This window comes from Ictidomys tridecemlineatus, chromosome 5 (genome assembly GCF_052094955.1).
Source record: "Ictidomys tridecemlineatus isolate mIctTri1 chromosome 5, mIctTri1.hap1, whole genome shotgun sequence".
Classification (NCBI taxonomy): Eukaryota; Metazoa; Chordata; class Mammalia; order Rodentia; family Sciuridae; genus Ictidomys; species Ictidomys tridecemlineatus.
The window spans coordinates 181,040,557-181,068,372 of NC_135481.1; the positions used below are offsets into that span (position 1 = coordinate 181,040,557).

The window sequence follows — 27,816 nt, forward strand, 5'->3', positions numbered from 1 at the left end:
AGGGGGCTGCTGGGGACCCACCGCAGGCTGCCCTGGGGGATCCCGCCCACTCAGCCCCGAGCTGCAGCCCTGCGAGGGCGGGCGGGCGGGGAGCTGGGGCGGGGCGCGGAGTGTCTGCCCGGGTCCCTCCCCCTCGACCCCCACGGGCTGCGCGACTCAGGCCGGTGCTGGGTGGCACCGGGTTTGGATCCCAACCTGCCGAGCCGCGCGTCCACGGGAAGAACGCCTCCCCCTGCGGAGCCCGGGTTCTGCAGCTGCCCGCGGGGTGAAGGATGGAAGGAGGGTGAGGAAGCTACCCAGGCTGAAAGCCCGGGAGAAGGGCCACCTGTTGGTTGATCAAAAGACACTTTCCGAAAGTGACCGGCGCGATCCTATTTTTTGTCTGTTAGAAAAACAAACACACACAACCATCTGTGTCTCTTTCCAAAAAGAAAAGGGAGGGAGAGAGAGAGAGAACACGATTCTGCTTGCTTCTTTTTGGGGGGGGAGAGGAAATACTGAAGGGCACTCCACCTCTGAGCCACATTCCCAGCCCTATTTTGTATTTTTTTTTTTTTTTTTTTTTTAGACTCACTGAATTTTTCAGCGCCTGGCTTTTGCTGAGGCTTTGAACTCTCCATCCTCCTGCCTCAGCCTCTGAGCCACTGGGATTACCACCAGCCCAGCTGCTGCTTGCTTCTTGAAGATGGGATTCCATGTAATTCTCATTCTCTTGATCGTTCTTGAATTTTGGCCAAAAAAACATGGATGACTTGAAGTTAGAGTAACATTAATAGCTGGCATTTGGCTGTTATGATAATACCATGCTGAATGCATTATCCTGGTTTAAAGCTCATTCATTCTGTCTTCCTAGTGATTTAGAGTGGGAAGGCACTACTATGCCCCTCCGTCTACAGAAGAGGAAACTGAGGTTCAGAGTGGGTTAATGGGCTTGCCTATAGTCAGATTGCCAGGGAGTGCCAGAGTTCTGACTTAAAGCCACAGTCAAGAATCTAATCCAAAACAACAAAGTGAGCATTTAATCATTACCATTACAGCTTCTGAGGACACCAAGCACCAAAGAATCTGTTTTCTTCAATGTTTTAGTATGAAAAATACCCAAGAAATTGAAAGTAGAAAGAAAAATATAATGAACTCTGACGTACCCACCACCCGGCATCGAGGAAGTCCTTGAATGTGGGACTTTGGTTGGGGGCTCAGAGCAGGGGATGGTGGGGGTCAGGGAGGAGAAGCACCCAGATCTCCCAGACCCCCTTTCACACACACACAAGCGCACATGCACCCGTGCACCGCACAGCAGGCTCTCAGATTCCACCAGCGGCAGCCTCAGTAGGGCACCGTGGCTGCCCTCCCTCTCTCCACCTCCAACCAGCTCCTTCCTCCTTGCTGCCGACTTGCATTTCTCCGGCCGCCTCCTCTGTAGGTCTCTGGTTCTCCTCCAAGGCCTTGACATTTTGCCAGCCCTGGAGGACAAAGGAGGAATGGCCAGGGGCCCTGACAGTATGCCACAGTGGGCAATCCTGGTAGTGCTGACCACCATGGGCACAGCTGCGACAGCGGCCACCAACCCTGGCCTCCTGACCAGGATCTCCCAGAAGGGCCTGGACTACGGTAATTGGATGCCCTCCTTTCCTCCTCTCCCACCCCTGAGGAGTCCTTCCTGAGCACTTCCTGGTCCTCACCATTCTGCAGGGTAGGCCTCTCGCCCTTGTTTAACCTGCAAAGAAACTGCGGCAAAGTGAGTTGCTGGAGACCCCAGGCCTGGGAAGGGGCAGGGCTGGGACTGAAACACTGGTCTAGAAGGCTCCAAGTCTAGTGCCCAAGCCCCTGAGTGTGTACAATCCCCTCCCTGTCCCCACCCCAACTCAGGTTTCTAGGACCTTCCTCCTTTCCAAAGTCCATTTGCCTCTATTTGCTGAGAAGTCTGGAGAGGTGTGTGGGCAGGGTCCCTCCTTAGTGGTCTCCACAGTGCAGGGGCTGGCAGCCATATTGGGCCCAACATGTCTGGGAGACCCTGAGAGGATTCCTGCAGGCCGTTCATCCAGGGCCAGCCGGAGGAGAGAATAGATGAGTGCCCTGCTCTGACATGGGCTGGGAGCCTTGTCCATGCAGTCTCATTTATCCTCACTTCCACCGTGGGTGGGACTTGCTGTTATTTATCAATGTTTACAGGCCAGCAAGCCTGAGAGTCAGAGCCACGCGAGAAGCAGCCAGCCTGGTTTTGTCTAATGCCCCAGCCTGGGGCTGCTCCATGCTGCCTCCATTGGCAAAGAGATGAACTGCAGGTGTGAGGGGGATCCCCAGTACCAGAGAAATCAGAGCAAGGGGAACACAGGTCCTCACCAGTTGGTGCACCACTGGGGAATGACAGGACAGGACCTCAGCCCAGGCAAGGCATCTCCAAGTCCCAGGGTGCCAACGGAGGCCCCACGTGAGCTAAGAGGAAGGAGGGTGGCCCTGTGCGTCCCAGAGCTGGGGCGCTCCTGAAGGCTTCCGGGGAGCAGAGGCTCAGCTGAGGGTATCAAAACCAGAAGTCCTTGTGCTCGGTCAGTTTCCCCTTCTACTCATGCTCCATGTGAGTTTTCTGAAATGCAGCAAATCTGATCATGCAGAGTCCTGCTCCTCCCTTCAGTGGCTCCCTAGGGTCTTCAGAAGCCACCCTGACACTCTGGCCTGCATCTGAGAGCCTTCGAGGCCTTGGCTCCTGTGAACTTACAGATTTTGGCCATCCCATATTTTGTTTTGCCTCTGGGCTGTGATCACATATGCATTGCTTACTTTGGAGCCCCAAGAAGGCCTACCTCAGGGCTCCGTGACTAGAAGATCTGAGTTCAAGTCCTGTCTTCTCTCCTGGTCAGACGTGTGGTCTTGAACAGAGCTCATACCTTCCTGAGCCTCCGCTTCCTCATCTGTGAAATGGGAGCAGGGACAGGACTTCTTCTCCTGGGATTGTTTCAGATGCAATAGCTCAATACATGCGCACAGCCCAGAGTGCCTGGTACAGAGGAGAGCTTGAACGCTGCATCGTTGTTGTTATGGCCAAACTGGCTCTTGAGAAACAAAGGCCTGGGTAGCAAGCCTCCCTCGCCCCATCCCCTCAGGCAGCGTGTTTGTGTTAATCAGTTCTTCTGCGCTCTTAGCCACATAACAACAGATGGCACAATCCCTACCTTGGGGCATTTATTTACCCAACAAATATTAAGTGCCAGGCCCTGTGGTAAATGTAGGAGATGGGTTAATAAATAAAATTGACATTTCCGCTAACCTCGGGGGTCTTACCTCTAGCACGGGAGCAAGACATGAATCAGAGTCACATGAATAAACGTGTGATTATAAATGGTAATGGGGTCTCTGAAGGAGACATCATGGCATTGTGACTATGATAATGGGGAGGAGGTGTTTCTCTCTTCCACTGGGTCATAGAAGGTTCTGGAAGGAAGCAATGATTGAGCTGACTAGAAGTTGGCCAGGTGAATATGGGAGAAAAAGTGTCCGAGACAGCAGGAATGGCATATGCAAAGAGCCTGTGGAGAGAATCAGAAAGCCAGAGTCCCGGGGTCCCTGAGAGCAGAGTACAGACCAAGGCATGGAGCGGCTGTGTACTGAATGCTCATGGGCCCCCACCAGTTGCCTGGGGTGACACTGAGACCAGAGGCCAGCAAACTATAGCCTATGGGACAAATGTAGCCTGTTATAGGTTTCCATATGTCCTATGATCCAAAAATGGTTTTTATTTTTTTAAACAGTTGAAAAACTCAAATAAGAATACCACCTTAGGGGCCGGGGTTGTGGCTCAGTGGCAGAGTACTTGCCTAGCAGGTGTGAGGCACGGGGTTTGATCCCCAGCACCACATAAAAATAAATAAAATAAAAGTATTAAAGGTATTGTGTGAATCTACAACTAAAAAAAAAAAAGAATAATATCTCACATTTTGTGTGCTCTGGTTTGGATATGAGGTGTCCCCCAAAAAGCTCATGTGTGAGACAATGCAGGGACATTCAGATTGTAAAGGTTGTAACCTAATCAGTGGATTAATCCTCGAGTATGGATTAACTGGGTGGTCACTGAAGGAGGTAGGATGTGGCTGGAGGAGGTGGGTCACCGGGGGCCTGCCCTTGAGGTTTGTATTTTGTCCCTGGTGAGCAGCACCCTCTCTGCTTCCTAGCGGCCATGTCCTGAGCTGCTTTCCTCCACCACACCCTGCCCTCGTGAGGTCCTGCCTTACCTCTGACCCAGGGCAATGCAGTCGGCTCTCTGTGAACTGAGACCTCTAAAACCGTGAGCCCCAAATAAACTTTTCCTCCTCTAAATTTGTTCTCACCAGGTCTTTTGGTCACATTGGCAAACAAGCTGACTCTAGTGATGTGAAAATTGTATGAGATGCAAATTCCAGTGTCCATAAGTAAAATCTGGGAGCAGAATCACATTTATTCATTTAGATGCTGTCTGTGGCTGCGCCTGCTCAGTGACATTAGAGTGGTCTAGTTGTGACAGTGACAGTACGAACCACAAAGCTGAAACTATCCACTAACTGGCCCTTTGTAGAAAACCATCATGCACGCCTGCTCTAGACCTTTCCAGGCCGCTGTCCTTACTATGGAAGGGACCAAGGGTCCAGAGCCGCCCTGATCTACTACTCCAGCTCCCAAGCTGTGCCTCTGACTGTGCCCACCCTGTTCTCTCCCCTCAGCCTGCCAGAAGGGAGTAGCCATGCTACAGAAGGAGCTGGAAAAGATCAAGATTCCTGACTTCTCTGGAAACTTTAAGATCCAACACTTGGGGAAAGGGTATTACAGCTTCTACAGGTGAGGCTTGTCCACGCCTAGCCCTCACTAGGCAGGACTGTCCTGGGGCCACCACAGCCCCAAGCTCCTCAACTCCTGGAGTCTGGGATCCCAAAGCCAGTGTTGACACCATCCCAACGGGATGCCGTCCCCCTCCCCAAGCCAATTCTGGAGGAAGCTGCAAAAGGTGCCCGTCTGGAACTCTCCGCAACTCCCAGGGGATATGTGGTAAACCCTAAAACTCTCCGTCAGGGCCACGATTCAGAATTTGGGGGAGTTTCAAAGACGTAAAGTCTAATCTTGCCAGGTGTGGTGCGCCACCACACCTGTCACCCACTGGTTTGGGAGGCTGAGGCAGGAGGATCGAGAGTTCAAAGCCAGCCTCAGCAATTAGCAAAGCCCTAAGCAAGTCAGCAAGACCCTGTCTCTAAATAAAATATTTTTTAAAAAGGGCTGGGGCTGAGGCTTAGTGGTTGAGTGCCTGAGTTCAATCAATCCCTGTAAAAAAAAAAAAAAAAACTGATCTCAAATGACCTAAACCAGAAGTTAGGAACTCATATGATTGCAAAGTCTCTGGTCTTATCTGACACTTCAGGTTCGGCTTGAGCCAGGCTCAAATGTCACAGGACCCTGTTTCTCTCTTGCCATCTCCGCGCAGCATCATGTTCTCGGAGAGGACTAATTCTGGGGCACAGTGCCCTCTCCAGAGACAAGGTAGCCCCCAGTAACTCTCACTTGACCGCCTCAGCACTCAGTCCCTGAAGAACAGGGCCTTCTCTGAGAACTCAAGCAAAACCCCAAGGCTCCTTCTGATTGGCCTGTCTTAGGTCATGTACTTGCCCCTGAGCCAATCGCTATGGCCAGGGGAATAGACTCCGCTCATTGGCTAAGCTTAAGTTACAAGCTCCACCTCCTGAAGGTGGACATCAGCTCTCTTCTGAGAGGCAGGGAGCAGCTATGGGAGGAGCTGCCCCAAAGCAGATGAGGCAGTTCTGTTATCACAAGAGGTTGGGGATAGTGACAGAAGACGTTCTCTACAGTGTTACACACCCCCTTCATTCAATGAATAGTTTGAGCACCTACTGTGTGTCTCACACTGCAGGCTCTGGGGCTATAGTGGAGACCACAATTCTACCCTTTACAGAGACACATAGTCAGTGGCTTAACATTTGGTGTCTTCATTGATAGTCACACACCCCCATACAACAGAGGTGACTGTGCCATTTTACAAATGAGGACACTAAGGCTTAGGGTAACTACATGATAGACCCAGGTTCACACAACAGGACATTATAGACTGAGAGTCACATGCAGGTGGGTCTTGCCTCTGAAGCCCAAGCCACTCCTGTGCCCAGGTATCCCCAAGACTGTTCTCAGAGCTCCTTCTGGAACGGGTGGGGTGAAGGGCTTTGCTGCATCCCCAGACAGGCACCCAGGAAGCTGACTGAACTTTTTTCCTTTGCAGCATGACCATCCTCGGATTCCAGCTTCCCAGTCCCCAGATAAGACTGGAGCCCCAGGTGGGCCTCAGACTCTCCATCAGCAAAGCCAATGTGAAGATCAGTGGGAAGTGGAAGGGAAAAAAGAATTTCTTGTGCGTCTTACACCTGGGGTTTGTTGGGTGCACTCTGAGTGATTTGGGAAGGGATGAGATCCAGGGGGCAGGCAATGCCCTACTTTTGCCCAAATTACCATTTGTAGCCACAGAGTTCCTCCGGGGGAAGTTTTCACCTAAGATGATTTAACATAATGCTCGGTGGAAAGCTGAGCATTTGGCTGTATCTCAGCGTGGAACATGGCGAGGCCCCTGGTCCTGTGGCTCAGGGTGGGAAGCCAAACAGGGCTTTTCATTCATCAGCTAGCTAATGCCCTGTAACAAAACATTCCAAGGCCAGTGGCTTAAAAAAAAAATCATGCATCTGTGCACTAACTGGCGCTTGGCTCATCCAGGCTCGGCCTTGCTGAGGCCCCTTGTCTTTGGCTCCCCTCCAGGGCCCATTTTTGTTGGTAGTAAAGTGCAAAAGGAAGCAGGGCAGGCCCTCTGCAGGCCTAGGCTGTGAATGGCCCACAGTCACTTCTATTCACATCTCATTGGCCAAAGCATGTCACCTGGCCAACCTCAAAGTTAAGAGCAAGAAACCATACTGATCCCCACCACCTGACACACACGAGTCATTATGGCCCAGAACAAATGATCACTTTGAGGACATGTCCCTTCTGGGGAACCTGAGGAGGAAATGCAAGAGAAGCCACACCAGGTGAAGGGAGGACTGGTGGGTCTGCCACTCCCCTCCAGAACACCCAGTTCTTGGCCCAGCTCTTTTGCATCTCTCATTTCACATATTGATTAAAAAATAATAATAATACTGCATCACACAAGCATTCACAGTTGAAGTGCACTCTTATCTAAAATCCATTCCATTCCTGAAGGAGGAGTTATTGGCCTCATTCATTCATTAATGGGGGCAGTAATTGCCTGAAGTCGGTGGCTACAAACAGAATTTTAGTGACAAAACTGAGACACATACTCTAGTGTCCGACTGCTGGTCCAGGGTCTGGAAGAGAAAACAGAAGCTCAGAGAAGTTAAGAGACCTGCCCAAAGTCATACAGCAAGGGCAGTGGCTGAGGCAAGAGTTAAGATCGGGGATCTGCCAGGCAGACATGGGGTCCAGAAGTCAGGTTAGAATCCTGACTCTACTGCTCAGAGCTGTGTGACCTTGGGCAAGCTGCCTCCTCTCTGTACCCTGTCCCCTCCGCCTTGGAATGTGGATACCAGGGAAGCCCACCTCCAGCCATGGTGTGCGTGTAAGTATGGAGGAGGAAAAACCCCCTCTTCAAGCCGCTTCTCTGTTTCCCTTCAGCTCAGCCAGTGGCAAGTTTGACCTGAGCATAGAAGGCGTCTCCATTTCGGCTTTTCTGAACCTGGGCAGTGACCCCACCTCTGGCCACATCACGGTGGCCTGCTCCAGCTGCGGCAGCCACATCAGCAACACCCGCCTGCGCATCTGGGGCAGCACCGTGGGGTAGGGCCTCCTGGGACTTGGCTGGGAGGAGGGAAGGGAGGAGAGCCGTCCCCTCCATCCCCTAGGAAACACACCTCCAGGGCCCTCCCCACTCCAGGCTGGTCCAGAGGCCTGGGAGGGAGGGTCCAGCGGAAGGTGAAGCAGACACTGTCCCTGCCTCAAGGCTAGAGGCCCTTCCCATGCCCCAGGCCTGTGCCAAGCCCCTTCTGTCTGTGTTGAAGGACACGGTGTGTGTGGGCACAGTGCATCGTCCATTCCACAGATATCTACTGAGAATCAGGGGTGCACCAGACCCTGAAGGCACACAAGGAAACAGGGGTGCCTCATAAAAACTTGGTAACAAGGAGCATCCAGCAGAGGCTTTCTGTGGGCCAGGCACTGTTGTGGCACCTACTGTATTCAGTCAGTGCACACAGTGACTTGATGATGTGGGTCGATTATTACCCCATTTTCGGGGGGGGGGGTGAGGAACCAAGGCACAGAAAGAATGGGAAGTGGTCTATTTCTGTAGCTTGTCAGTGTTCAATTCAGGACTCTCTGTCCCAGACTCAGCCACACAGCCCTGATCTCTTAATGTTCCCAGCTCAATGGAGGAGCAAATATTAATTACACCATTGCATTTAAGAATGGCTCACCTGTAATTACAAAAGGAGATAAAAACTAAGAAGAAGAGTACAACAGGCAGTGAACACAGAACAGGAAGAACAGACTCAGAACCGGGCTGGCTGGTTCTTCCTGATGAAATGACAATTGAATTGAGATAAAAAGGATTAAGTAGGAGTTAATTAGGCAGATGTTAGGGATTGGGGGGGGGGGTTAAGCAGTGGTGAGAACAGCATGTGCAAAGGTACTGGGGTGGGAGGAAATATAGGTCACAGAGGATAGGGCAGACCAGAGTGCAGAGTAGTGCGGGAGTGGTGAGGAAGGGGACTGAGATTGGAGCAGGGGCCTGGCTGTGCAGCTACCAAGGAACTAACCCCATAGCAGAATGCTACAAACAGGGGGAGACATGTCCAATGGGGGGTGCTCAATAGGTGCCTGGGCCAAGGGTGCCAAGGCCTGTTTGGAGGAGGGGGAAGACTTCCCAGGTGAGGCACCTCCTGAGTCCAGCTCAGGGACACCTGGAAGCCACACCTGTGACCCTACGTGTCAACCCCTAGGTGGCTGATTCAACTCTTCCATAAGAAAATCGAGTCGTCTCTTCGAAACACCTTGAACAGCAAGGTAGGAGGGGCCGGAGAAGGAGGCCCTGGGAGCCACACACCTCTTGTCACCAGAGTCTGAGGCAGGAGACAGGACTCCAGGGTCCCAGAGAGCAGGTCTGGCCTCTGATCCCCCAGAGCAGACAGAGAGGTGATGGAGAGAAGCGGTGCCCGGCCACACGGGAAGGAGCGTGAGAGCCCGTGTCGCAGCAGGGTCCTGGGGGCGCGGACGGAGCTGGGGGTTTAACTAGTGGGTTTAACCAGGGGGCTGCAGGAGGACGCAGGCCTGGTCACAGTGTGTTCTGGTGGGTCATGGTCACTTCTAGTGCTGTGAGTGGCTCCAGGGAAGCTTTTTGTCACTTGAGGGGACAGTTTCCACTTGCTGCTCCACTTGCATCTGTCAGACCTGCAATATTGGAAGGGGACCATTCATTTCCTGTTTTTTTTTGTTTTTGTTTTTTAATTTTTCATTTGTTGTTTTTAGCTACCCTTGACAGTAGCATGCATTTTGACATGGTATACAAGCTCAGAGCCGAACTCCCATGCCCGTGGTTGTCGCCAGTGTGGGATTGCCAGGGTCGTGCGTTCACACATGAACATGGGAGAGTTCGGTCCCAGTGGCTCCACTGCCTTTCCTACCCGCTTCCCTTCATTCCCTTTTGTCTGAGCCAATGAACTTTTGTTCTCCCCCCCCCCCCCCCCCCGGCCTCCCCTTGTTGTGTGTGAGCCTCCCCATGTCACAGAGGACATTCGGCCTTTGGATTTGGGGGACTGGCTTATTCCACTTGGCACGACAGTCTCCAGTCCCACCCGTGGACAATTCCTTTCCCATGGGACAGTTGCTCCTGCCTGGCCTGGGGCAGGGGTGGGGGGGCAGTCCATCCTAGGAATGAGCCCCCTGGCTCTGCCGGGATGGCAGCTGCTGGAGACTTTGACACAGGCGGCTGCAAATCCTGCCTCAGTCTCAAGGGGGATGAGCCAGGCCAGGTGCACGTAGGGCTGGCAGTCACTGTGGTCCCAGTTTAAGTGACGGATGTGGCTGCAGGCAGAGATGAGGAGCAGGCACCTGGCCTGAAGTTTGGAGGCTGCATTCTAGGGTCTGGAGGGGAGGCAGGACACCATGGCAGAAGAGGGTGGCGGAAGGAAGAGCTCTCGTGGTGGTGAGGAGCAGAAAGACTCCCCTGGCCCGATGCAAATATATACCCCAAGCCACGCCCCAGCTCCCACCCCCTCGGCCACAACCTTCCACTTCAGCTACCAATCAGCTGATCCCAGTCAGGGGATTGAGTCACTGATTGGTTAAGACTCTACCCCAATCATTTCTCCTCCAAACCTTCTTGCATTCTCTCATAGGTGAGCTTCTGGGGGACACTGCACAGCCAAACCCTAACAGTACTCAAGAGCATGTGGTGGCAGTTGGGCTCTGAAGGTTTTCCTGAAGAGCTGTGTGTGTTCTAAAAATAATGTTCGTTTCTTTTGACAAATGGCTCCTGAATTGTGCCCAGTCAGACTGCGGCATTTGGTGGCCCGCAGGGGGACTGAACCTGCAACCAACTGCCACCACCGGCTTCCCACAAGCCTCTCTACCTCCCCCACTCCTCCTGCTCTTGAGGCTGATTGGCTGGGTTGTGTGGGCAGAGCCAAAAAAGTCCCCCAATGAGCAGCTCCGTGGTCTGAAAGGGCGGGGAAACAGCCCAATGAGCATCTCTGCAGAGGAGCCAATCAGTTGGCAGCTAGAAGTTTGCTGGGGCCGCTGTGAGCCAATCATCAGCTGGCAGCTGGAAGTTTACTGGCAGCTGGAAGTTTGCTGGGGCCCCTTTCGGCTCTGGCTCTCAACAGTCCTTTCAAATTATTAGTCTAGCCAATGGATTAATCCACCTATGAGGTTACAGTTCTCATCATTGCCTAAAAGCTTCACCTTTAAACCTTCCTAAATTTGGGGACCATGCTTTCAACATGTGAGTTTCTCAGGGTATATTCCAGATACAAATCATAACGCTACCTTGTGTTTTTGTGTCTTCACACCTCATTCCATGAGGAATCTGAGACCACAAAAACAGACACAAGAAAAACAAGACAGCCATCAACAAAGAACCCCACCTTACAACACAGAAAACCTGAAATTCATCAGGGAAGGGCCACACCAGGGAAACTGAATGCAGGTCACACGACTGTATACAGTTGTTATTTCTAAGCTGCCTGTTGAACTCTGAGCTTCCTGGTGCACAGAAAGGAGAAAGAGAAACTTGATTAGCAACATGATTTTCAGGAGGACATTCATGTGGTGTTCAGAATCGCGGCCTTTGAGAGGGAATTAGGATTAAATGAGAGCAGGGGCCTCATGATGAAATAGTGGCTTTATAAGAAGAGGTGGAGGGACCTCAGCTAGAATGCTGGCTCTCTCTGGGAATGTGAAGCCCCCTCACCATGTTAGGATGCAGCAAGAAGGTCCTCCTGGGTGGCCAGGCAGGGCCCAGTGTGACACCCTTGGTCTTCACAGCCTCCAGAACTGGGATTTAAATAACCTTCTATCTATCTATCTATCTATCTATCTATCTATCTATATAAATTACCTGGTCTCAGGTGTTTTGCTACAGCACCAGAAAATGAACCAAGACAGCATGTCTTTGCACCATTGTGTCCAAAGAGCATTTCCTACTACAGGTTCCTTCCTTGGTTCTCCCTAGATCTGCAAATTTGTGGCCAATTCTGTGTCCACCAAGCTGCAAGCTTATGTCAAGAAATTTCCAGGTGAGAGCTGGGCGGAGACTGAGGATAGAAAGAATATAAAGGGGAGGGGGAGGGAGGCAGAGAGGGTGTGACAGGCCTGGTCCTGAATGGGAAGGGACAGAGCTAATTTCAGTTGGCAGGTCGGGAGATGGAACAGCCCATTCTCCCAGCCCAGCAGGGGCCAAAAGGCCAGATACTCCGGTTTGCCTCCCACCCCAGTACTGAGGATTGAACCCAGGGGTGCTCTACCACAGAGCCACATCCCTTGTCCCTTTCTATTTTTTACTTTGAGACAGGGTTCTGCTAAGTTACTGAGGCTGGCCTCAAAATTCTGAGCCTCCCGCCTCACCCTCCCAAGTCACTGGGATCACAGGTGTGCACCACTGCTCCCAGGTAGATACCCCAGCTTTCTGAGGCCACAGTTACGTAACTGGCCTGAAATCTGACACTGGTCACTTTTTCTGGACCTCGGTTTCTACAGCCTTAAAATGGGGACAAGTCTGTGGCAAGCTGCCAAGAGCAGGGGCAGGCAGGGGACCTCCTCTGGTGAGTGTTCAACACGTTTCAGACACTCAGCCTCCCCACCCCCACCCCCAGCTGGGCACTACTCTCTGCACTTCCCATGAGGAAACAGGAAACGGAGGTTCAGACAGGAGCAGAGACTTGTTCAAGGTCACAAAGCCTTTAGGTTGCAGAATCCCCGTCTGGAGCTCGTCCTCTGTGCTCCAGCGGCCACCAGGGCTGCCTCCCCGCGGAGCCTGCAGGTGATCAGGCAAGATGCTTTTCCTTCTACCAAGGCCACGCTGGCATGCTCAGAGCAGGAGCAGGTCGAGATCTGGCCTGACGCAGGATCAGGGTCAGGTTGGAGTCCAGCTCCTTCAGTCTCCCACAGTGTCCTCCAGGACACCCCGATCTCTAAGCCTCAGTGTCTCCCCTGGTTGGGCAGGAAGGGCAAAAGGAAGGGCTGGTGTTTATTTAAGTTCTCATCGATGTCACCTGGGAAACAGAGAGACCCTGCAGACCCAAGCCACGGTCGGCAGGTACCCTTGCTGATACGCATCCCTCCTGGGGTCTGCACCTGTGATGGACAGGGCTGGGGGCAGGCACCTGCTCACCTGGTCCTCCAGCACCTGAGGGGACCCGTACCACCCCCATGTTACAAATGACCCAAAGTGGCTCAGAGAAGCTCAAGGACTTGTTCAAGGTCACACAGAGTTCATTCACACCTATGTCTCTCCCCTCACCCTGTAGGGCATCTTTTGTTTTGTTTGTTGGGTCACTCATCCTGGGGCTGTGGGAAGAAGGGCGTGGGACGGTTCTGTGAATGTGGGGTGAGGGTTCACCTCCTTTAAGGGGAGTCAGGGAGGCCTCTCTGGAGGAGGGGAGTGGAGATGGCACCTCAGTCTTGATCCAGGCTTAGGGGACACTGCCCCTGCTTCCTAGCTGGGAGCCAGCTCATGGTCCATCCTCTCTCCTCTAGTGACCACCCAAATAGATGCTGTGGCTGGGATCGACTACCGTCTGGTGGCACCTCCGATAACCACGGCTGAGAACCTGGACGGGCAGCTGAAGGTGAGGCTGACCCCAAGAGTCCATCAGTCACACTTCAACCTCGGTCCCCACCCTGGAGCCCTCGTAGTCCTTGGACAGCAGTCTCCCACAGACTCATCCCGCTTCCTGTCCTCCCCCCTCTCTCTCCATGCTCCTCTGCCACCCGCCTCTGGCAGGCAGGCCTCCTGCTGTTTCAGACACGCTCTGCCTACCCCCAGGGCCTTTGCACTTGAGGGTCCCTCTGCTGGAGGTGTCCCCCACCTCAGGAATCCACACAAGTCTCCCCTGCTTCCTTTCTGTCTTTGTTCAAATAGCTGCCCCCCTCTGCTTCTCCCACACCGTGCTTTCTCTCAGCAGAGCTGATTACTAGCATGTACACACACATGCACACGCGCACACACGTGCACACTATGACCAGGGAGAAGGGGCTGAGACTACTTTGTTCATTACTGTGTGTGCAGCACCTAGAACCTGCTTAGCACATAGTAGGAGCTCAGTCATATCTGTTGGGTGGACGGATGGATGGAGTCTCATTTTGGGCTACTTCCCCTGGTGCGCCACCCGCAACCAGACACACTCAGCTCTCACTCCCACCCCAGGGTCTCGGTCCTAGCTTTCCCTCTGCCTGAGCCCCTGCTCCTCCCAATGCCATCTACCCGCCCTGGCGGTTGCCTCCACCAGCGGGTCTCTGCTTAGCTGTGGCTCCCAGAGCAGCTCTCCCCATAACCCAGCTGGCTGGGTCTAACTCCCTGAAACTCACTCTGGACGGATTGAGCTCCATCCGTCCCTCCGTGACTGGTGATTTCCTCCCTTTACATTTGTCGAAAACATATTTGATGTAAAAAAAGAAAATTGAGAAACTGCAGAGAGACGGAGAAACGGAGCTGAATAAACAGGAAGGAAGAAAGGAGGGGGAAGGAAAGGGATGGAGAGGTGAAGAGAAAGGGGGTGGAGATGACCCAAACCCTGCAACCCAGAGCCAGCACTACCAATGCACAAACGCTGACGCCCCACTGCAGGTGTAAACCAAGGCATGGGAAAATGAACGCACATGCCCAAGCGCAGAAACACGAAGCCACACGTATAGAAACAGAAATGCACACACATACATGTTTGCACAAGTCATGGTATACACACAGCTTTCCAGAGCATCAGAACAGAAATGTACAAAGGGGACAGCTTCCCACACCATCTTTTTTTTTTTTTTTTTTGGTCCTGGGGATTGAACCAGGGGTGCTTTACCACTGAGCTACATCCCCAGCCCTTTTTATTTTTTTTATTTTGAGACAGAGTCTCACTAAATTGCTGAGACTGGCTTTGAACTTGCAAACCTCCTGCCTCAGCCTCCTGAGCCGCTGGGATGACAGGCGTGCACCATGCCCAGCTCCATGAAATGCCCTTTTATAGGCTGTTCCATCTTCCAGTGGACAGCGTGGGATAAGGTGTGTGGACAGTGGCCCCCACCTGCAACATCTGGACTCTTTGCATTTTTTTCCCACAATCCTAACCGGTTCTTACCAACACTGGCTTTTTGGCCTGTCGCTCAGTATGCCACCACCGGAAGGATGAGTTTTGCAAGAGAATCATGCACGAGGTGGCTGAGTGTGGGGGATACTAAAGACCCAAGCCCAAGTCTCAAATCTGCCTCCCTGAGGACTGGGGGGTGGGCATATTTATGGGCTGGGTGCAGGGGAAGACCACCAGAGGTTAACTAAGGGCAGGTCCTGCAGGTGACCTCTAGGAAAGCAGGGAAGGGCAGGTGAAGCCCAGCCAGGTGGAGGGAGGTGAGCAAGTGTTGTTCAGGTTTTGCCTGGGTTTTCAGTCCTCCGCTGTGTCTCTGCCCATTCTCAAATGCTTCCTAGCGGTGGCGCTGCTGGCGCAGACTGCATGCTTAAAACACACATGGGTAAGCGATGAGATGGAGGTAAAAGGCCAAAACGACCTGTAATGACCCCAGCGAGTGGGAAAGGCTGTTGACTTCCTGGGCCCTGTGGGAGTGTCAGCCGCCTCTGTCCTGGGTTCTAGGTTCTAGGCACCCACACTCAGGTCTTGCTGAGGACCACCCTGCTTGCGTTTCCCACCTAACAGTAACTATGGGAGATGGTTCCTGGCAGTACACAGGTCTCTCTTCTTCTTTTTTTTTTTTTTAATTAGCTTTATTTTCTTCATTTTTCTTTGCGTGGTGCTGAGGATTGAACCCAGGATTGAACTCAGCGCTCTGCCACTGAGCTACAACGCAGCCCGTTCTTCTTATTATTTTTAAGAGTCCTGTGGTATCCCATAGTAGGGGCACTGTGGCCACTCATCTTCAAAGAAGGCACTTTTAAAGGCACAGAGAATGGTACAGTCCCAGGTATGCACCACCCAGGTTGGAAAAAATGTGACATTTTGTCCTATTTGATTTTTTTTCTTTTAATTGTGGAAATAACTTCCCAGGCCCCTGTGGCCACCCCCTGCCAACCCCGCCCACCTGCCTCTGCACCCCTCACCCGGGGACCCGTGCTGACAGTGGCACGTCTATTTCTGGCTGGTGTTTTTATATTTTCATCGACCTTTACATTTTACATAGCTAGTCTCCTACCCTATGGATCCTTCTATAATTTGCTTTTCAAAGCTCAACATTATTTTTTGAGCTAAATAAACAATCTACTTTTGTAACTTGTGATCAAATGGCTCTGTAGAAATAAACACGGGGCCCCAGCCACATAGGAGCCCTCTCACAAAAATGGAGCAGGGTCAGCTTAAAATGCACACAGCACTCTAACGGGTGTAGCTCTTTTCAAATTCCCTAACAGGAAACAAGCAGAGCCTCTCTGTTCTCCTGATGGGCCCTTCGGGGCTCAGTGGGGTGGATCCAAGAGCGTGTGCACTGGACCCTGAGAGCCTGGGTTTGATTCCTGAGCTCTGTGAACCTGGGCAAGTAACTTCACCTCCATGTGCCTCCTTGTCCCTCCCATACAATGAGCAGAACTGCACCCTCCACAATTGACATGCTCCTGGAAATCAGCCCCCACGAGGAGTCTGCTGCTGTGGTTAGTTTTCTGGTCATTGCTTCTCCTCGGTCTTAGCGGGGTCCTCAGCCCATCTTCCCATGGGATGGAGATGCTGACTTAGACCTTCCGCAAGATTCCTGAGGCTTACCCTGTCCCTCCACCTCCAGGGGGAGTTTTTCAGCCAGGCACACCGCAGCCCACCTCCCTTCACCCCGCCAGCCATGGCATTCCCCGAAGACCACGACCGCATGGTGTACCTGGGCATCTCCGACTACTTCTTCAATACGGCCGGGCTTGTGTACCAAGAAGCTGGAGCCCTGAAGCTCACCCTCCAGGACCACATGGTAAGACTGAGCGGAGCGCACGCAGGAGCCACACCTTCTGGACTTGAAGCCTTTGCTCACCCGATCTGAGTTAGATTGCTGGTTCTAGTCCTCTACAGCTGGGTGACTCTAGGGGGCTCACTCAACCTTTCTGAAGCTAAGTTTTGTCATCAATAACAGCACCCTCCTCCCTAGAGCCTCATGGGAGTTAAATGAGATATGATGCCTCAGAGGCACCGGCGCGGGGCAGGTGATGAGAAAGGAATCCAGCAGCTCCACCGCTGAGCACCTGGAAGGTCAGAGGCTAACCCAGTCTCAGGTCACTTCTGCACAACCCTCCTCCTCTCATTGTCTCTGTCACAATGGCTGAGTCTAACTCACGGCTCAGGTCACCTCTCTATATGTGAGGAAATGACCCTCCTTTCCAGGGTCTAGGGACAGCCTGACCCCAACCTGGCCACCCCCCAGTGGGCTCCTCGGGCTGCTCCTGCCCCGGACATCAGGTTCCGGGAGCCAGAGGCACGTGAGCTCCCACGTGCTCACTGTGGACACTAATGGAGACCACCCACGTGGGGACCCCAAAGGCTGAATGTTCACAGCGGAGAGTCCACCCCAACACTTGTGCAAAGGTGGGTGGGGACGGGATTTGGCGAGGACAGGGAAGCCCTGCTCTGTGGTTGGCATGGGGCAGCTGACTCAAGGGGGTGCCCCACGTCCTCGGTTGGGCCAAAGATTGAGGCTTCTCAGGGGCAAGAAGTGAGGGAGCCGGCAGTCACTGGCCACGTCCATCAACCTGGCCGATGGCTGCTGAGGCTGTAGGTCAAGGTGCTATTATCACCTAAGGTCTGGGCTTTGTGCTCTGGCACAGCCACTCTCCCCCCACCCCACCTGTGACAGAATCCCCAAGGACCGTTTCTCCTCTCTCCCTACAGATGCCCAATGGATCCAAATTCCTACTGACAACCAAGTCCCTGGGAAACGTCCTTCCTCAGGTACGAAGGGCTGGCTCTCCTGCCCTCCGCTCCCGAGGTAGCCTGGGCTCCTCGAGAGGCTGAGGCCCCTCCAGACCCAGAGACAACCCCACTGGGGGCGGAGGCAGCTTCGTGCAGCCCCTCTGGGTCAGAGACAGGCGCCCGGCTCCCCACGGCTGGGCTGGGTGGGGGGACCAGGGACTCAGCCGCTGGACAGATGCTCACTGCTCGCCCAGCTGTGCCCAGCAAATCAGACCACGTGCTTGCCAGCGGCAGCTCCCCGCCCTGTGGGGAGAGAGAAATATCTAAGTTCACAAGATGATGAGAAACGAGACAGGCTGTGACAAGTGACATCCCAGGGGGCTGAGGTGGCTTGGATAAAGGTGGCCACAGCAGAACTCTGAACGAGCCCACTCAGGCTGCTGGGACAAAACACCCGGCACCAGGTGGCTTCCAGAGCAGAGCTCTGCTTCACTGCGGCAGAGACAGAAGGTGGAGATTTTATGCCTGGCGATGTGGCTGCTGCACTTGGGTGGCCTTTCTTCAGGGCGCGCATGGGGTGGATGGAGAGCTCTCGGGTCTCTTCTGATAAGGGCGCTAATTCCGTGAGCCCGGGGCCATGCACGTGCCTTCCTTTAGCAAAACTCCCTTCCTTACAGGCCGTGTCTCCAAATACAGCCACACCCAGGGCCAGCGCTCTAACACTTGAGTTTAGGGAAAGGGGACACAAACTTTCCACTGTAACAATCTGTCTACTGCTCGTCAGCTTTTTGTCACTGTCACTGAAATACCTGAGAGACAACTTGGAGGAGGCTGATATTTGTATTGGCTCATGGTTTTGGGTTTTAGTCCACGGTCAGCTGGCCCCAAGGCAGAACATCATGGTGGAAGGGTGAGAGAGGGAGGGAGAGGAGGAAGGGGCTGGGGCTAAGACAAGGGCAACCTCCATGACCTACTTCCTCCAACTAGGTCTCACCCCCCAGCAGTCCATTCAGTTATCCGTGGATTGATCCACCAAATGGATTAATCCACTGATGAGGTCTGAGCCCTCACTGATCAATGCCTGAACTGAACCTGGCTGCCTTTGGGAATCACACTTTCAACACTAGAGCTTTGGGGGGACATTCAAGATCCAAACCCTAACATGGCAGCACCTCAAGAAATTTATATAGAGGAAAGTACTGGTGTTGGGGGGGACGTTTGGCTGGTAGGGGTCCTGGGGGAATTGTCTTGAGGTGGCCTTTGCATTATAGTTGTATTAGTAGTAGTAGTACTGGGGATTGAACCCAGGGGTGCTTTACTACTGAGCAACATCTTCAGCCTTTTTTTTTTTTTGAGACAGTTGCTGAGGCTGGCCTTGAACTTGAGATTCTCCTGCCTCAGCCTCCCAAGTTGCTGAGATTTCACGCATGTGCCACTGAGCCCAGCAACAGTTACATTAGTTTTACTCAGTCTGGGCTCACCTGGGGAAGAACAGGAAGCTAGCAGAGAGCAGGGAGGGTCTCCAAGACCCTCCTTATTTCTTCTGGAAGCCACTAATGCTCTCTGAGGAGGTGGCATTTGAACTGAGACCTGAAGGAAGGGAAAGAGCCAGAATAGGGAAGAATGATGGACAAGCATCCAGTGAGAGGGAACAGAGAATGCAAGAGTGCTTGTTGCATTGGAGGAGTGGAGAGAGTTCCATGTGCCCAGCGATGGAGGACAGGAACAGAGGGGTGTGGAGGGAGGTCAGCCAGGTGCCAGTGTCAGACCAAATGGTTATTTGAATTTATTCTAAGAGACATGGGAGACACTGGAGGTGCTAATGCCATGGAAGGGCGAGATAGAATTTAGGAACATGTGTGTAAAATGTAAACCTTTTTTGTTGATTGTCCCTACTGGGTGCTGCAGGTAGCCAAGATGTTCCCCAACATGAAGGTGCAGCTCCAGGTCTCCGTCTCCACCCCACCACAGCTGAACACGCAGCCCACAGGCCTTACCCTCACCCCGAAGCTGGAGGTCCAGGCCTTTGTGGTCCTCCCCAACTCCTCCCTGGTCCCCCTCTTCCTGCTCAGCATGGTAAGCTGCTCCGGGTGAGCGCAGAGGACAGCTCTGATCTTGGAGTCCGGGGACCGGGTATGAATCCCACCTGGATTCCAGCCTAGATAGTGTGACTCCAGAGCCTGGAACCACAGCCACTGTCCCCGCCCGCTCCTGGCTCCCACCTGCGTCCGTTCACCCGGCACCCACTGGGTCTTTGCTTTTGCAACCACCCAAGCTGTCAATCATATCTGCTGACTCAGATTCATTCACTCATGTCTGTGGCCATTTAATTAGGCATCTGTGCATTGTTTTCTCCCATTCATTCATTTATTTACTCAGTTATTCATTCATTCAATTATTCAATACATTGCTGGTCAATTATTCGTTGGCGGCGCCACCTTCACCGACCACACCTTTGTAGTATCTGTGATCTGTCCGTGTGCTCGTCCATCTTCCGTTCATTCCTGTCTCTGCACCATGCGCTCCTTGCTTTCCCCTCCATTTGCAGATGTGCTTGGTCCTCCATGTTCAGGATCTCATTCCCTCGCTGGTTCGAACTTTTATTCACTTGCTACCTTCTTGCTCCACTGAAACTTGGGAGGGTGGGTTCCTACAAGGCCCAAGGGCTGCTTTATAGCTGGTGTGGCCTCCGGGATGAGTCCAAATTCTCTCCCCATCCGTGAGGAGGGTGGCACTTAGAGGCACTTTGCAGATAAAATGGGTTCTCAGGGGGTCATTAAGCTCAGTGTCTGTGAATCTGTGAGTGAGCGCTGTGAGACCCAGAGCTGGCCTGGACTCCAGCCCCCGGGTCTGGCTCACACGGTCCCTCCCAGAGTGGCTGGGGAGTTCTGAATAGCTCCCAGATGGCGGCTGATGATCCTGGAGTAATCCACACCACGGAGCGCAAGCAGACCTCCCTGCTCCTTGGGGAAAAGCCACGCAGGCTGCTCTGCAGAGCCTTCGAGGAGCCGAGCCCTCTCCCCCATCCTGGGGGCTTGCAGAGCCCCAGGCCCCAGGCTCAGGCTCATCATCCTCGGTTGTTGCTTTGCAGACGGCGAGTGCTGCATTGGAGGTCGGTGCCAGGTCCAACAGGCTTGTTGGAGAGCTGCAGGTGGACAGGTGAGTGGGGACAGGAGGGCCAGGCTGCCCATCCCTTCCTGGGGTCCATGGAGAGCAGTGACCTTACCAGATACCAAGCACATATCCTTGCCTCTGTTCCCCCCTCACGTGGGCCATGGGCACAATCTGCCCGTTTGCAGACAGTGACGTGCTCAGAGATGTCACATGTCGTAGGATGACCAACCGCTTGAGTTTGCAAGGAAATATCCCAGCTCTAGCATTGAAGCCTTGCATCTTAGGACACCTGTCCATCCCAGGCTGGCACATGGAGGGGCAGTGCCCTCTGAGGCCCATGCCACAGTGAACCACAACAGTGCCCAGCGCCCCCTGTCCCTGGCCTTTCTTGGCACTGGGAAATCCCACTTCAGCTTCTTGCCCTGTCCCTGGGATTTCAACACCCAGCCCCTGCTGGCTGGGTGACAGTCCAGACCCACATGGGAGCCACGTGACAGTCACATGACTGGGTGTGAATCCTAGCACTGGAGGATGTGGGCAGAGCTCTGAAGGGAGGCTGCTGGCATTTGTAGGGCAAGCACCAAACTCTCCCCACTTCGTCTTCCTGGCTATACCATGGGCCTGCTAAGTATTCCTGGCCAACACTATCACCGTGAGGAGCTATTAATATGGGGGGAAGTGCCTGGAGCATTTCATAGGATATAATAGGTGCTCAATTAACAGAAGGGCCTGAGAAAGAGACACATAAAAAGATATGGAGAAAGCAAAGCAGAGAAAGAGGGAGACACTCAGAGAGAGGGACAGAGAGACACAAAGGAGGAAGGAAGGAAGGAAGGAAAGGCCTGGAGAGAAAGACAGATGGAGAAGCACGTTAAGGGGAGCCACAGACAGACATGGAGGGAGGGAGGTGGGAGAGATGGGGCCATGTGCCCACCTGACAGTGGGTCCCTGGCGTGGCGTCTGCCTCCTCAGCCCTCAGTTGGGAATGAGCCTTGACCCACATTCCTGCCTGTCTCCGCCTCCTCTCCAGCGCAGAGCTGTCCTTCTTAACCTTGAGCTCAGCCCCTGAGGTCTACATGCTGTTCATTTCTCCTGGTGTCGTTTTGACAAGTGTTACTGCTTTGGAAACATGTGGATTTAATTTGCCTCGAAACACCCACAGGCCTCTCTAGCTGAGCAGCCAGAGAGGCCACAGCTGGGTGGAGCGGAGACTCTGGGAAATGGGCGGGGCAGGGTCTGTGGGAGAATCCCTGGAGTGTGAATCCCTGCTGCCCAGCCACAGGGAACACAAGCAAAATTTTCGACACTTTTTTGTTTCGTCCTGGGGTTTGAACCCAGGGCCTCTAGACCATGAGCTACATCCCCAGCCCTTTCTATTTTTATTTTGAGACAGGATCTTGCTAAGTTGCTAAGTCTGGCCTCAAACTTTTAATCTTCCTGCTTCAGCCTCCCAAGTCACTGGGATCATGGGAGTATGTCACTGAGGCCAGCAAGTTTTTAAAATTTGAAGGGTGTTAGACACAACAGGGATTTGGCCCCCAAGAGACTTTTTGGAAATCCTGCTTTGGTAATTGTTAGCTGTGTGGCCTTGGGCAGGTTGCTTGGCCTCTCTGAGTGCCAGTTTTCTGATCTGTAAGATGGCAGCGTGGCCTTTGCCTTTTGGAATGGAACAGGAATTCAGTGGGGAACAGCATTCAACATAGTAGGTTCCATAAGGAGCCCTGGATCTCCCTTTTTCTCTGTGATCACAGTAAAAAATGCTGTGCAGGCTGTCAGGGGCAGGGGACCAGAAAGTCCTAGACTTTCAGGCCAGAGGGGACGCAGGTGTTCAAATGCTGTGCTTGGCTCTGCTGTCCCCTGTGCTGGCTTCACGTCCTACAGGCTGTCACCAAGTGCAGCTTCCTGTCTGGCTGTAGAAAAGAGCAGCTGATGCCCTGTATTTCTAGCGGTCTTGAGACCAAGCCTTGCTGGGCCACCAGGGGTCCCAGGCCCATCCTTGAAGCTGTGACTGCAGCAGGGGACCATGCCCTGTGGCCAGCGTACCCAGGGGCCAGGTGGGGTCAGCAGCCCCCGCTCTGCAGGGAACGTGCGCCTCTCCCAAAGGAGGGCACAGCAGCTGCGCAGGAAGGTGGGGGGGACACTAGGTGGGAAGCCAGGTGGCCTCAGCCCGCGGCCCTCCCCCACCTGGGCACCCACTACCGGCTACTGGTGGCCTCACTGTCCCCTCCCTCCTCACAGGCTGATTCTGAAACTGAAGCGCTCCAACATTGGCCCCTTCCAGGTGAGTCTGAGGCCTGGGCCACTCCCCTGCCCTGACCTGGGGGGCGGGGGGGTGGGCCTCACAGGCTCCTTCCTGGCCTCGCTGAGGAGGCCACTGGTTCATTTGCATAGAACGCAGAGGAATTAATGGTGTGGAAACTTGGCGGAGGGTGGTTGAAATGGAGTCCCTGCTCCAGCTTCCAAACTCTGAGGCCGTGGGCAAGTCCCAGGCCTTTCCTCAGCCCCAGACTTTCCTGGCCTGAGTGAGTGTGTTGAGGCTTAAATGGGGCTAAATACACACAGTCGGTACCCACCCCCCCAAAAAAACTGCTCCACAAATATTTGTTGGACAGATTAATTACTTTATTGGGCACCTACTACGTGCCAGGTGCCTTCCTAGTTATGGCGATGTGCTGAGCCTTATGCAGTAGGGAGGAGACAGGGCAGCAGGGAACGAAGGTTGCTTCCACCACGATCAAAGCCATGAAAACCAGAATGGGCAGGGGAGGACAGTGAGGAGGAGAGCAAGTGTGAGAGGTGTGATGAGGACACGGAGGTATATCTAGACTCCTGGCTGAGCAGCGGTGGGTAGCAGAGTCACATGCCGAGGCGAGAAGGGGCAGGTGGAGGGGACAGTATCTCCTCAGCCCAACTGGATGGTTACTTCCTGGGAAACACTGGTCACCAACAAGTAGAGCCGCCTAGAGACCCTCACTGGGGCACTGGGAACCAGTTACCCATATTAAGAAGGCACTCAAATGCCACCTGTGTCACATGTGAAGCCCTGGGGTGGATTTTGTCCAGAGTCTTGCCACGAGGCCTGGATTCCCTGCAGGGCTCTGGTTGAACCCTTCATTGCTTTGGTGAGCATCTCGTTAGGTCCCTGAGATGCCCACTGAGGTCCCCATCACAAAGCCTTGGAAGCCACCTAGCCCAGGAGTCAGACCTTGGCAACCCCCTCTCCAAATCTGATCAAAATCCAGCCGGCCATTTCCATCCTGAGAGTCACATCCAGCCTGAGAGCAACCCCAGAGTGCTTCCATGGAGTGCCGGGCCCACGCTCCTGGGGAGCGCAACCGAGTCAGGAATCGGCTTCTGCTTCTGCAGAAAATCAAAATGTGAATTTCCCAGAACTCAGATGAAGGAGGACACCACATTTGTGAGCCCAGGGAATTACAGCCCAGGAAAGGAAACTCAATTGTTGCAAAAACAAAAACATACACATTTACAAGTTGTAAATGTCACCTCTGTGGTCAGTCCTCTTGACGGCTTCATATTGGTTTTGAATTTTTTTTATTACTGCCAAAGCAAAAAAAAAAAAAATATCCACTATAGAGCATTCAGAACCTGCAAGTTTACCAAACATGGAAAATAAAAGTCATTCATATTTCCCCCACTTAGTTCATAATTTGGAATATATCCTCCCTGACCTGTTGCTCTGCCTATTTAATTAAAAAAATGACATGATGTGACAGGGCCTAATGATGCATGCCTGTAATCCCAGCTACTCAGGAGGCTGAGACAGGAGGATCACAAGTTCAAGACTAGCCTCACCAACTTAGTAAGACCCTGAATCAAAAATTAAAAAGGCCTGGAGATGTGGCTCAGTGGTTAAGCACCCCTGGGTTCAATCCCCAGTACTCCAAAGGGAAAAAATGGCATTATGTGGGCTGAGTATATAGCTCAGTAGTGACAGAGCACTTGCCTAATGTGTGAGGCCCTGGATTCAATCCCCAGGTCCAAAAAGAAAAAAGTTTTTAAAGACATCCTGTGATTTCTGTAATAGCCTTTCCCCCACTTAAACATAGAGTGAGCATATCTCTATGCTGATTATCATGTTACTTTAACGATTTCTTGCATCAATGTACCATTCATTTCTCTCAAGTGACTCCCCTATTCTTGGACATGTAGATTGCTCTCAGTTTATGGTTGGAGTTACTTTTTTCACTTTGGTTAACATCTTTGCTAGATCATGTGCCTGGGATGAACACCTTGGAGGCACCTTTGCTGGCTGCAAAGGCCCACAGGTTTTTAAGGCTTTTGATGAACTGGACCAAATAGCCCTTAAAAAGGGTGATTCCATTTGTCCTCTAGCCTGCAGTGACTCTTTTTAAAGCAAAGGTTTGCTGGTGTCCTTCGTCATCATCTCTGTGGGGTTGAAGGTGATGCACCTCACAATTTAGAACAGGTTCTTGCACCCGGAAGCTGAGAACAGAAGAGATCATGTGGCTTCTGTCAGGCTGCTGCTTTCCTTGCTGGGAGCTGCTGAGGCTCCTGGGTGGGGTGCAGGGGGCTGGGGGCTGCTGCCCTGACCACATGGGCCTTTCTCCTGGTGTCCAGGTGGAGTTGCTGCAGACTGTCATGGACTACGTAGTACACACTGTGCTGCTGCCCAGGGTCAACGGTAAGAAGCTTTGGAGAAATGATTGGCTTTTAGTCCTAGGGAAAGAGAGTGGGGTCGATGGTCTAGGGGACACCTCCTGCCTGGCCCAGCTGTGAGGCCACATGAACTTCAAATGGCATCTGACCTAGAAAGGGGTGGAACCCCAAAGTTCCTGTATGTCGGCTGGTACTTCAGTCGGTCCTTCCAACGTCCTAGTGAGATGGGGATCGTGAGTATCTCTAGGTTTCACAGGAGGAAGTGAAAGAGCAGAATGGTTGAGTGGCCTAGGTCGGGTCACAGAGCAGGCGAGAGAAGGAACTTGGGTCTGATCCCAGCTCGGAAGCCAGAGGCTGCCATCTTTCTCCAACTCTGGGAGAAAGGCTGGAGACTCCCGCTAACCTCTTGAAAGGTCACACTCACCAAGCTGTAGGAGCTCCAGGAGACCTGCCCCTCGCCTTTGAGAGCCTGGGGCAACGGGACAGTGGAGGGCCACTCACATGTGACCTGGGTATTTGGAAATGATAAACAAGGCCGACCAAATATCACATGGAGTAAGATCTGGCCTCCTACCTTGACACACGTAGCTGCATAGTGACCTGGGGGACGGACTGGGATTTAGAATTCTCCAGAGCGGAGGTACAGGGAGAGCCTTCCCGGCCACCGTCCAGCTCCAGCTCCCAGCTTAGCAGTGAGGCTGCGCGCACATGCGCAGACACCCCTAATCCCAGGTCCCCGCCCTGCCCGCACCACTGCGAGCTACTGCCCCCTGGCGCACACCGGTGGCCCTGCACTCCCGGGAGGACGGAGGTGGACACCCACAAGGGTCCTAGGAGGTGCCTTGAGGCCCATGGAGGACAAGATGGTGGGGACACGCCCATGCCAGCCCCTCCCTCGAGCCGGCACCCCGGCCTCCTCTTTCCTCCCCTGGCCCTCACCATCTGTCACAGAGAAGCTGAAGACAGCCTTCCCCCTCCCCATGCCTGCCCGGGTCCAGCTCTACAACCTGCTGCTTCAGTCCCACCAGGTAAGTCCCCCAAGTGTCCCGAGGCCACCTGTCCCGTAGCAACAGCTTATCGTTGGCGCGAAGCATCCTTGGTGCCGTGCCAAGCCCTCACAACCGTGGCATGGGGGTAGGCATGGTGGGGTGGGAAGTGCGGTCAGCGCCTGGCAGATTGAGGGGCAGCCGAGGAGGCCCCTGCTGGCTCCTGCCCAGCCTGCCCTCCACGCGTCCCGGTACCTGGTCTCTGGACCCCTCTGCTCCTGGCTCCCCAGCTCTCTCCCCAGCTCCCGGAGTCTCCTGTTCCCAGCCCCCTCCCCTGCCTGCTGGAGATCCCCCACTGTTGGCTTTCCCTGGTCACTCAGAGTTCCTCACCTCACCTGCCACCTCTGGACCACCCAGCCCCCGGCCACTCCCCAGCCCCCTTAGTTTCCCCCAACTCCTGCCTCTGGCACTTGCCATCTGCCCCACCCGCCACCCTCAGGCCCCTTCCACAACACACCCCAACAGAGCTGTTATCTCCACCACAAAGCTGTCACCCAGTGTCACGTTCCTGACAACATGTGGCCCTCCTGGGAAGCCCCCACATCACCCGGCTCCTCAGTCCCCATAACCCCCCCTCCGTGTCCAGTCAGTCAACCCCTAATTCTTTAGAGCAAGGAGCTGCTGGGCCTGAGGGACTGGGTGGGGGGGGAATAACCCAGAGAGTGGAGGAGGGGTTCCTCCCCGATCCCCACGTTTTACCAAGTTCATCGTTTTTTTAAAAAGACCCCTTGGTGCAATTTAATTTCTTCACTTCTGAAAGTTCTGAGTGAAGGGCATGAAGGAGCAGAGAGAAGTGGTTTTGCAGCCTTGATTGGAACAGGGACTCCCTAGAGCTGCCACAAGGCAGGGATGACAAATGAAGGCTCCCAAACAGCCTGGGGGTCTCCGCCAGAGAAGGAAACAGCTGCCAGGGAGGCGGCGGGCGCATCCCCAGGCTGCCAGCTGCTGATGCGAGACCCAGCACCAGACCCAGTGCCCCCGCTGGCTTCCGTGGTTCTGTCAACAGACAGGCCCCGAGTGGCTCTCTCCAGCCCGACAGGCAGGCTTCCAAAGCCTCCCTCTTAAAAACGCAGCCACCCCCAAACTCGCTTCCAGCTGCTGACAACACTTCCGTCTCTCCCCAGAATTTCCTGCAGTTCGGAGCCGACGTTAACCTTGTGTGAGGTCATCGGGGGTACAGCGGGGTAGGGGCCATAGCCTGGGCCACCTTTCTCCAGGGAATCCTAGCTAGATCTTGATTGAGAGCCCCTTGCAAATTTCTCCGAACTCAGATCCAGAAATGATTTAAACATGGGGAGCCTGATCATTGGAAAAGAGTGTGGTGCGTATTTCAAGGTTTCTGGGCACCTGTCAAAGTCGTCTTCACAATGTATCCTCCAGGAATCGTGTTTTGATTGTAACTGTAATATTTCTCTTTGGGTTTCCCCCTTCCAAAAAAAAAAAAAAAAAAGGCAAAA

General features: G+C 53.5%; 1 protein-coding gene across 1 annotated transcript; it reads left to right on the plus strand.

The window, feature by feature from the left end:
- Positions 1-1,481: 1,481 nt before the first annotated feature.
- On the plus strand, positions 1,482-27,816 carry Bpi (bactericidal permeability increasing protein). The gene is made up of 15 exons (XM_005329928.4): positions 1,482-1,611; positions 4,692-4,806; positions 6,251-6,379; positions 7,648-7,809; positions 8,970-9,033; positions 11,699-11,762; positions 13,222-13,313; positions 16,453-16,629; positions 17,541-17,600; positions 19,470-19,637; positions 20,653-20,720; positions 22,914-22,956; positions 25,275-25,338; positions 26,265-26,341; positions 27,484-27,816. Exons 1-15 carry the CDS (start codon positions 1,482-1,484, stop codon positions 27,520-27,522), a joined length of 1,452 nt encoding a protein of 483 aa, XP_005329985.3. The 3' UTR covers positions 27,523-27,816.

Bases quoted from the DNA above. Each gene is read 5' to 3' on its own strand.
- Bpi (XM_005329928.4), top strand. From the start codon at position 1,482: ATGGCCAGGGGCCCTGACAGTATGCCACAGTGGGCAATCCTGGTAGTG. The intron at 22,957-25,274 runs GTGAGTCTGAGG...CCTGGTGTCCAG, and splicing joins CCAACATTGGCCCCTTCCAG to GTGGAGTTGCTGCAGACTGT. The intron at 25,339-26,264 runs GTAAGAAGCTTT...CATCTGTCACAG, and splicing joins GCTGCTGCCCAGGGTCAACG to AGAAGCTGAAGACAGCCTTC.